The sequence below is a fragment of the Panulirus ornatus genome, chromosome 50, assembly GCF_036320965.1.
Source record: "Panulirus ornatus isolate Po-2019 chromosome 50, ASM3632096v1, whole genome shotgun sequence".
Lineage (NCBI taxonomy): Eukaryota > Metazoa > Arthropoda > Malacostraca > Decapoda > Palinuridae > Panulirus > Panulirus ornatus.
In genome coordinates, this window is record NC_092273.1 from 7,763,220 (window position 1) to 7,774,274 (window position 11,055).

General features: G+C 46.1%; 1 protein-coding gene across 1 annotated transcript in view; it reads right to left on the reverse strand.

The window, feature by feature from the left end:
• The window catches only part of LOC139764715 (uncharacterized), a 98,961-nt gene that overhangs the window by 64,998 nt on the left and 22,908 nt on the right, over positions 1–11,055 (reverse strand). The window contains exons 5-7 of the mRNA XM_071691602.1: positions 9,417–9,523; positions 8,365–9,122; positions 3,046–4,844 (exon numbers count right to left, since the gene is read on the reverse strand). Coding sequence (XP_071547703.1) covers positions 3,046–4,844; positions 8,365–9,122; positions 9,417–9,523 — 2,664 coding nt within the window. The remainder of the gene's footprint in view (positions 1–3,045; positions 4,845–8,364; positions 9,123–9,416; positions 9,524–11,055) is intronic.

Sequence of the window (11,055 nt, forward strand, 5' to 3'; positions counted from 1 at the left end):
ACTGTACTACCTAATTTGGGACACCTTCGACAACACCACGTAAAACACTTTCAAAGCCATTCGAAGACACGCTGGGTCATTCTGGTGCCCACTAAATTGGATAATTGCCAGTGCCTTCTCGTCCGGGTAAGACGCAGTCAAGCGCGGCAGGCGTAACCAACGGGTCAGGTTGGAGTCGATGGCCGAGCGCGCACCTCAACATGCACTTGTGCCCAGCGGCCAGTCCTGAACCCTACCCTGAGACGTCACAGGCAAGATTTTCCTAGTAGGTAGGGGAAGAGACTAACCAAATTTGACGGAACCTTCAACTGGTCGAGCGCTTTCAATATATAAGCAATGAAGAAAACCCTTAATATATATACTCATTACGTAAAGGATGGTCCACTCTATTCCTCTGCTACAAATACTTTTTTTTTTTTCATCTGAAGATTCATCGTTCCAAAGTCCTTAAGCTTGATTAGGTAAGGCTCGGTTAGAATACACACCTAACCTAATCGTTCCTATACTAACCCAACCTCACCTAACATAGAAAAACGTTGGGTCTTTTTCTTCTAGACGAGGAGCGCCCATGGCTCTACGCCTCTGAGCTTCGGTAATATAATTCCAAGCTATCATTTACTAATTAACGCACACCAAATAAAGAAGGGGAAGAGGGATAAACACCATATTACCTTTCCAGAATAGTATACAGAATGGATCCATTCACCTACTGAAGGTAACGTAAAAACAAGAGTGAGGCCAGCAGGGAATAAGAAACCGCACGAACCGTCTTTGCTTGTAAGACAATCCAACGAGATTTACGAACATCTGTGCTAACACACACGCGCGATATTTCGAAGTGATACAGTGTAACCCATATAATGCGTCGCAGATTCAAGTCCGAATTACTAAAGTTATACATTAATCAGCACACATGCAGTCAGCCTATATATTCATGTTAGCACAATAATGCGACCATAATATGACCACTTTCATGATGTTCGCATTGCTATATTAACAGCGGAGACCACAAGTGGCAATGTGAAAGTTCTAAGTTGCAATAGGTTGCAATTTATATATCAATGGCCAGTCCTTAAGGAAGTTACGGCGATCCAGTTCCCATTGGATAAACTGTTAGTGGTAGTCTGGGCATCAACGTCCACATGGTCAAACTTACTCATTAGAAAAAAAAATGACAATCTTATCCACAAATGTTGTTTGTGCTAGCTGGAATTAACACATGAAACTGGAGCGTAAGAGTGTGCAAGACCTGCGGGCATTACAGCATCTGGCTGTGATTGCGACTGTAGGAAACGAAATACTTCGTTTTAGAGCGAAAAGGTTTAAGAATCTATACGATGGTACATTCAAATTTGAAAGCTGAAGGCGGGCAAATCTCTAGCGGGCCGCCATCGACCAAAGATATACATTAAACAGCATTAATGTTGAAATTGAAGAACATGATTTCTGAACCGTAATTAAGCTCCCAATCACGAAGGATGAGTTAGCCTTGGCTTACTTTTAATCCCTGTGGGATTTCTAACGACTCGCGTTTCATCTCGACGAAAAAACGCGCCACAACACAGCGCCCTCACGACGCAGCGAGATTTTATGGAAACACTCCAAATGACTGGTGAGCAGTGCAGACTAAATTTATGACGGAGGGAGTCATAAACACCCTCCAATGACAGCCATTAACGATTTTCACAAAAGCGTGAGAAAGACGTGTCTTCGAAGTTATGCAAAGATGTAAACTGTGGGTTCCGACGGTAACAAAGGGAAACATCAAGCGCCACAGATACGGAAGTAGCATCTACATCAATTTCATGTACAACATAGTTTCAGTTTATTCCCCCGACCTCGAATATTAAAGTTAAGAGGATTACCGATTAACATTTGAAATTCCATAAAAATTATGAGCTAAAGCTGCTGTGTGCCCGCTTGTATTTCCAACTTATGCATATGAAAACGAGGACGATGTGAAATAGGCAAAAACTGGGTCACGAAATTCTTGATTGTGTTGTTCAATAAAGTATCCTATAATTACAGATTAACATATAAACAATATATCGGCAATGAGGTAATCTTGTGTCCTTTAACTCGTCGTAAAATGGCACACAGAGAACCAATGACACGAGCTGCAACCTTCAACAGACGACCTGACGGCACAGGTTAAGCTGGTCTCGAGTGGTCCGGAACTGGCCGAACCAGAAAGGAAAGCTCCCTCTCATGTCGGAATACGCCCACGCCTCCGTCAAGCGACGGCGGTGATCCCGAGTTAATATATTCGGATAATATCAAAGTACTTAATATACATGTGAAATTAATTATACAACTTTTCAAATACTATAACCCTATTACGGTGAACTGGTTTCTCATGGTACATATGCAGCTCCAAGTCGATCCTATTTACATGGGTCACTTGCTGGGCGGTTAGCTGAGTGATGCAGCCATGGGGAAGAAGGCGAACTTGTGGGGTGGATGGATGGTATAGACATGGGGAAGATGGCGCAACTGTGGTGTGGGTACAGAAGACGGTGCACTGGAGGGGTGGGGTGGTGATCTAGGCATAGAAGACAGGGCACTAGTGAAGGCTGCAGGCATAGAAAGGACGGTGCACTTGTGAGCGCAGGTTTGGAGGACGAGGCAAATCTGGGGGTGCAGGCATGGAGAGGAGGGTGCACTTGTGGGGTGGATTGGTGGTGCAGGTTATGAGGAGGACGGACCACTTATGGGGTGGATGGGCAAACTGAGGGCGGTGCAATTGTGGGGGGAGGACGCAGACATGGGGATAACCGTGAACTTGAGGGATAAATGCAAACGTAGAGAGGACGGTGCACTTGTGGGTTGGGTGAACTGTATGGTCGGTGCCAACCACTCTAGCATTCCAATGCATCTCGTCCTTCGAGTCTATCATTCATTTGCACTCATACGTCGTACCGATCATATCTCAATGCTTATCCCATTTTCGTCTTACCCATCTCGTTTGAATATTCTTGGTACGTCGGAAAAGAGAGTGGACATTCATTATGATACACAGAGGTAAGGAGGGAAAGTTGTACTCACCAGCGATGCAGTTCTCCGAGTGGGCCCTGTTCTTAGCGGTTGTGTTGTTATTGTTGTTGTTGTTGTTGTTAGCGGAGCGCGAGGCTGAGGGTTTGGCGGGCTGCAGCTCTACCTTACGGTGGCGGGACACCCTGAAGGCACTGCTCCCGCCGCCCCGACCAGCCGCCGCCGCTGCCGCCGACGCCTGCGGCATGTCGTCCCCCTCGGTGTAGTAATCGTCGTCGTAGTCCTCTAACTCGATGTCGTCGGCGGAGTATGACCTGGGCTTGCCCTCGGGGGTCCAAGAATCCCCTGGGTCATCCTGATCCTCAATTACGTCCCCGAGCGACTGGGTCTTCGGCCTCGTGGGGGAAGGTTCGAGATTGACACAGATGAAGGAGCCGACGGACTCCTCGCCACTACTGTTTGTCACTGCGGGATGTCTAGGCGGCCGCTCGACGCGCCGGGCGCCAGAGTACTCCTCGCCACCGTCATCAAACGCACTGTGGGTGCTCGCATAAAAGCTAAAATAAAGATCTACACTGTCGGGACTGAGCACGTCAACACTGGACACTGAGCCGGCAGCATCACCCGTGGCCGCGGCGGCCTCACGCACATGTTGATCGGAGGACAGGGACGGCGTGTGAACGTGTGTAGGGACCCGCTGACTCTCCTCAACTCGCGTGTCTGTTGTTATGTCTACCTGTGTGGGGGTAGGATGGGGGGGTGTTGCCTCGGGCGCTCTCCCTCCATGTTCCCCTGACCTGAACGTTTTCTCTGGTGTGTCCTCGCCACTATCCGTTTTCTTTAATAATTCTACACTAGTTTCCGTCTCCCACCTGGGCGGCGTTTTCTTTGACAGGTCGTCCGTCGCACTCGAGGTGGACCTGACCGATTCGGCCACGGTAGGAGGTTTGGAAGAGGCGGTGGAGGTGGCACTTGAGCTGTACTGGCCGGACATAATCTCATCAATGGGCAGGTCCAGCGCCTCCGTGAACAGCGGCGTGGTGGCTCCATCGGCAGGCGTGAAGGCATCGTGTTGGCTGTTGGTGCCGGCGCCACTCCGCGCCTCTGTGAAGACAGACTCCGAGCTGGAGGAGGAGTCAGCGAAGGCTACCACAGCTGCTCCACCTGCCGCCTCGCTGACTCCCAGAGGTTTCGGCTTTCGCGCCTCCTTCCACGAGTCTGTTACGATGGTGGTGGGCCGCTCCGCTAGTGCCGACACCGGCACTGGGATGCTGGGAGACTCAGTTGATATACCCACGGTGGCGGCTGCGATGGTGGAGGGCGTGCTGATGGGAGAGGCACACACCGGTCCTCTGTCGCCCTCATGTAACGTGTCTCGACTCTCATGGAGCTTGGCTTTCGAGGGCGACTTCCCACGGGCGAGCCGTCCCCGGCCCTTTGCCTTCTGCCTCTCGGCCTTCGCCAACTTCTTGCCCTCGGCGCCCTGGATGTTCCCCATGTCGTAGGAATCTTCGAAGACGTCACTGTCGTCAGTATCAAATTCGCGAGGGACAACGGAATCGAACCAGTCCTGCAACTTATGGCAATTATAGGTAATGTCCCCGTCAGAACACTGACCCAGCAGGAAGGGCTCGCCGTCAAAACCCTCGTCGTCAGAGGGTGTCCAGTACTCCCGTACCCCCAGCAAGGGCTCTAAACAATCACCGCTCCTCTTCTGAAGGGCACCGAGTACGTCCAACACATCCACGGGCGCCGAATTCCTCCGGGCGAGGTCGCTGGGACGGTCAACATGGAGAGAGTTGCTCCGTGAAGTGCGGCTGTCGAGTGTAGCGAAGGGCCGCGCCGAGACTAACCTGTGGGAGGAGAGTGCGTCGCCGGGTTAGTGTGTAGGGCACGCTGGGGTGTATGGGGTGTAGGAGGGGCAGAGGACAAGGCTGGTCACAAGGGGGGTTTCCCTCGTGCCATATATGAGCCACACGTCAGGTATCACCTTACACACCAGCCAAGCACCGTCCACCACGACCGTCTGACCCGTCTGATGCTACGCTCTGCCCCAGGCAACACGATGTAACGCTAACCCAGGCCCTGGCAAACGAGGCAGAATGGAGCTAAAGACGAAGCCGGGTGAGCAGTCACGATCCATTTCCCTAAAGCGAATAAGTTGTGGGTGGGTTTCACAAGAGACGTGAGTCATGTGGGCGGCCATCACACCCACACCAGAGGCAAAGATAACCCTCAAGAATTAAATGAGAGGAGAAAGTACAACAGCAGAGATAGGGGAAAAATATAAGAATACTGGGAGATGATTTCCTAGTATAGCACAGAGTTAAAGCAAAAACGGCATACATACAATGGAGAATACAACAGCCCAATGATAAAACATTTGAATGTAATTCATTTGGGAAAAAATATAGAAAATGGGAGATGAAATGATCCAAAGAAAACCAGACAAGAGAAGGAGGGGGGGGGGGGGAATAGAGAGAGTAAATAGCAGGCCACACTATAGAGGGTGTGGCACAGTAGTTCAGACGGCGTGGAGGAAAAAAACACTTTGCAGATTGAACCCTGACCTGTCCTACATGAGGTGGGACTTCCAACCAGCAGATAATACATGGCAACTACAATTAACTCACCACAGCAATGGGGCCAGATAAGACTAAATCGTCACAGCGAAAGGGCCTGCTTTAACTGACTCACCTCACCACAGCGATAGGGCCCCACTGTGGCTAATAATCAACCACTGCGAGGGGTGGCCAGCTATGACTGACTCACCACAGCAACAAGGAAGACTCAGGAATCCAGCCCGTCAATACGAGCGGGACCGTGGCTAGCATGCAACATACCCCCGCACACGCAGCCAACTATCAAGCAACTCCACTAACACCTGTTATTCTGTCCATCTTGAGTATTGCTGCCCCTGTGTGTTTGGAGCATGATGTCCCCGTGTCTCCGGAGAATATCCCTGTGAGCGTATCTGGTGCATGACATTAGTGTGTCTGGAGCGTGATATCCCTGTGTGTGTGTGTGCCTGAAGCATATGTATTCAGGTCAAGACATACCTCATGGTAGTCAGATCTCAGAAATGGACTATCATGAGATATGTGAGGTCAGTAAAAAGTAGTCGTTCTTATTTGAGTAAAATCCACACACACTCCACATCAACACACTCCAAACATTCATCAAGTCAAATACTCTAAACTCGCACACCCGAATCTCTTCTAACCTGCACTGAAAAAACACATCTCGCACACTCATACTCCGACCTGCATAACTAGTGCACTCCAAACCCATGAAACTCGCACTCAAATCAATCAGTAGGCTCAAAACATAAATCATGCAATTTCAAAACATACATATCACAAAAACCCATGCGAAATCAAAGAGCGTACAACGTGCAAACTCAAAGCTCACAGATCTATTACACTCAAAACCCTCATCCCAGCACACCCGGAACACACACAAGTAAAAGACATGGTACATAAACTACGTAAGGTTACGAGCCAGGCATCATGAATGTAAAACTCTCTCCCTATAATACAGAAAGAGTAACCCCTTACAAAAAACACCTAAACACACACATACGCCCAATGTTCACACATAAAATATACACCCACAGACCAAAATAACCACACATATATACTTTAGCCCGAGAACACCACCACACTTGGACCAGTTGGGTTAAACCAACCACAAATCAACAAAACCGGATCAATAAAGAATATGGACGTCTGGTTACCCAGACACGAACTGATCGTCCCCAACTCAGATGGGAGCCGCTGAGCACGGAACTACGGACGAAGGTTTATATACTGGAAAATCTAATTCCAGTGGGAGTCATTACAGCTCTGGCTTTGAAGGTACGGGAGGACAATGGGGACAAATCAAACGCACCTGTCTCCCCTAACCTGGCCTATATAAAACGTTTTACTCAATAAAAATAGTTTCTATTATTCTGCTACACATTTGTCATTGAAGGACGTTTTCGACAACGCCTTCGGCAGTAATCAGTGGGCAGGTCATTAGGCAAGAATTGAGTAGCCTCTCCTGGTCGTCTATTGGGTAAAAACACCATTCTTAGTTGCCTTTTAAGCTACTATGGGAACGGTCAACTCCTGGACCCTGTTAAAACATCCGGCCGGCCTTGGATATATGATCACCTCAGCCAATTATCCATAAACGTTAAATAAAAACACAAACCGGACGTGATTTCTGGGAGAAACGTAGATAAATAATATATTGGGAAGAAAGTATCCCTACGCGACATGAACACATGTATTACAGATGGGTTAATAGTGCCAATACGACGACGCTAAAACGAAAAGTGTTAAAATCTTACTGCCAAAGATAAACCGAAATATAACTATTGGCAACACTACGCGAACCGTAGCCGATACGTGTAGACAACTAAGGTTAACAACTTACTGGCATAATACCTTACTTAATATTAGGCTAATATCTTACTGACACCGCTTAACCTATGCTAATCGAAAACGAGATCAATAGTGTACTGTTAGGAATAGGCTAACATTTTACTGGCAACATGAACCTAATAAATAATTAAGGATCCATCTTACTGGCATACTGGGTGAATCCAAACTAAATTAAGACCTTACTGGTTCAACGAAAAGTAAGTTAACATAATTAGGCCCGGGGGAAACTAGGTGAATATCTTACTGATGGACCAGGCGACATGAGCAGTGGGGTACTATCTGCTAACGTACTTACGACGAAGATGAAACCTCTGAGTACGACAGTGCGACCTTTGAGTTCAATAGTAAAAAACATTAACACGACGGTACGAACCATGATAGCCTTCATACCCATGGGTCATATCGTTGGGATCAAGGTCGCAGGGTCGCGCTCAGAGACTGTACCGTTATGCTTCAGGGGATATGAGGGGATGAAAACTGATGAATTGCCAGTCCAAAAAAAAAAAAAAAAAAAAAAAAAATGGGTGTGGCTCCTATATCCAATACCTTCCACGGACAGGAAAATAAGCTCAAGGTACGGTGAACCATCCCCCACAGTTCCCCTACAGCATGTCGATCGAATACGGTGCTCTTAACACAACTGTTATGTCAACCAAGTTCTTGACTTAACTGTCATTCCCGTTATATCATAAATATCTACAGCAGCAGGGAATATGTGCATCTATGATATGCATTTTGAGTAACTTCCTGTTTCATACATACCGGTGGGGTAACTCGTGCATCCACCAGCCACAACACAGCCTATCATACTATAAGAGACAAAGGATATTCAATGTTGCTTAAGTTTAATTTCATCTCGTGACCCTAATGATGAATGAAAAAATTTACGACTAACTATAGTGACCACTTATGCGAACCGAACACAAGAACTTAATTTCCTTACCTAGAGTAGTCGCTAAATGAGCTAGACTTCAGACGGCGGCGGGCCTGGAGCAAATAATCTTCGTTGGTCTCGCTTTCATAGTCAAGGGCGTCATCATCATCGTCGACCCTGGCCGCCAGGCGCGCATCCCCATCAGGAGGATCGTCGTTGGCGTCAGATTTGACGGAATCTGAGAGCACAAGGGAGGCGAAGTTCGATATCTGTCGGAGTTTGTAGGGCGTCGAAGACCGTGCGTCGTGTTTGCTGGGGTCGAGGGAGGAAGGTCTGGGACTCCGCGGGCGTGGCCTCCCGCCAGAGGTTACCTCGAGAGCCCGCTTCTCCCGAGTTCCTCTCCTTCCGTCTTTCGAACCGTATATAAGATTTTTGTTCCCATTTACATCCGGCGAGAAATTTGCGTCACCAGGTCGTAATATGTAACTGATCTCACCGGACACATCCGGCAGGTTCCTCCGCCAGTAGTTGAAGGTATTGTATCTTCGGTTCCCTTCGTAGTCTACTCTCTTGTTCACTGCCTCTAGAAGGTTATATCCACGTCTATTTTTGTAATCTAGTCCCCTCACCACCTCCCTCGTCACAAACTCTTCACTCCCACCACTGTCTATGTAGTTACCGGTCCGAATATTCCCTTCAAAGTCGAGGTAGGTGCCCTTGCATGGCGGTGTTCCCCTTCCAGCAGGTTTGTTGTCATTGAGGTGTGACGTCATATTGGAGGGGTGGTGAGACCCCTCCCGCCCTCTGGAGGCCATCTTTGTAACTTCCTGGAAAATAAAGAATCTGAATAAAGAAAAGGGATTTTGATACGCCAAACAGATATAAAAACATACATCAAGTATCTATTTAAAGGATATGATTATAACTATAAAGATATGGCGATATAAAAGTGATAACTTTGATATGATTCTTTTTCATAAAACTTGAAAAAACACCTTTGCCTTGAGTTTACTCACTACTCATCTGCTACATAATAATTAATGAAAAGATTACACTCCAGAAACGACACAAGAGAAAATCATCAAATGACAAAGAGTGTACAAAATTCTTCAGAAACTCACAGTGCGGAAGCCAGCGGGTGGGTGGTGATCAATAGGGCGTCTGCGTGGCGGATTATTCAAACGTGGCCACCTTGCGGACCGGCTGGGGGTCGAGCCGGCCCTGGGGCCTGCAAGGTTGCCACAACATTAGCACGATACTGATTCTTCAGTGACCTATTTCTCAATAAACCTTTATCATATTAAGAAGTAAATGACTAGGAATACGTAATGGGACAGTAAATACTGAGTTTGTTTGAATGAATGATGCAACAGAAGGATTTTAGTGATGTGAAATTGACAAATCCTTCATAAAAAAAACACTTGTAGGAGTACAAGAAAATCCTCTAGCAATATTTACATGTAATCATGGAAAATTCCTAGATAGGGAAACTACAACAAACTATTTCAAAAGATTTCTGATATTTTCAAGACGTTCTCTGTGATGCATTTCAAGTCAAAGGAAGAAAACTTAAAAGTAACTTTACCCTCAGGTAAGATAAACTACAAAAGACTTGTGTCTCTCAGTAATTTCCAGCTATAGAAGTTATGAAATAGAAAAAATTATAATGACTACGAGCCTAGAATACATGACCAGATGCCTCTTCTACTGAGCTGAACTCGTACAAGCAGAGAGGATTCGGAACCCATTAAGTATGGGGAGTTTACATGCAATAACTCCATATGTATAGTTTTCCACCATTGCTAGCCATTGTGATCAGAGTCTAACCCCGGAATGAGAGGGAAATATGGATTTAAATGTGAATATGTTAATTATCCAAAATCTTAAATGTTTCTTTAGTCCTCTCTACTGAACGGAAGCAAGACTGAAATTTGAGTGTTGAGGAGGAGGACGTGGTGGGAGGGAATCAGCCGGAGAAAATCCTTTTGTGTCATCGACCAACCTCCATCTTTCAAAGCTAATTCTCAATCAAACTTGTATACCATTGTAGGTGTAATTACTTCCTAGATTTTTGAGCGATTCAAGTTTATACTCGAACTTACTTCCTTGATTTTGAGCGATTCAAGTTGATACTCGAACTTACTTCCTTGATTTTGAGCGATTCAAAATTACTTCCATGCTTTTGAACAATTCAAGTCTATGTCTTAGATTAGTCATCTTGATTTTGGACAATTCCAAGTAACGATTAGAAAGTTGGGATAAAATAATTATGCTAAGTTTAAATCATCTGTGTAAATCATATGTATTCCCTTAGTCTAACACCTAACGTGGAACGTTAAAATTTGATGATTCTAACAAGAAATATCCTTAGGTTTCACATTGAAATAACCAACAGGAAAGCATATATTATCTACATTGAATGGAGGAAAAATTATGATTTAATTGAAAATTTGGAAACTTCCTTTCGAAATATGTAGTTGAGAATATACTGTTGATTAACAAAAGAACAAAGTGAGAAGAGCTTCATGATGCACTCTAAGCCAAGGAGGGAAGGTACCGCCATTCTACAATTCTGTCGCTAATGCACCATAAACTATGGCACATAACTGTTCCTAATACCTTAGTATATCCAATAAATTGTCCCCATCAGCTGATTATATCCATATCTACTGTCCCCATTCGCTTACTATATTCATATAGCTGTCCCCAACACCCTGCTATATTCATACGACTTGTCCCCATTAGCTGACTATATTCATA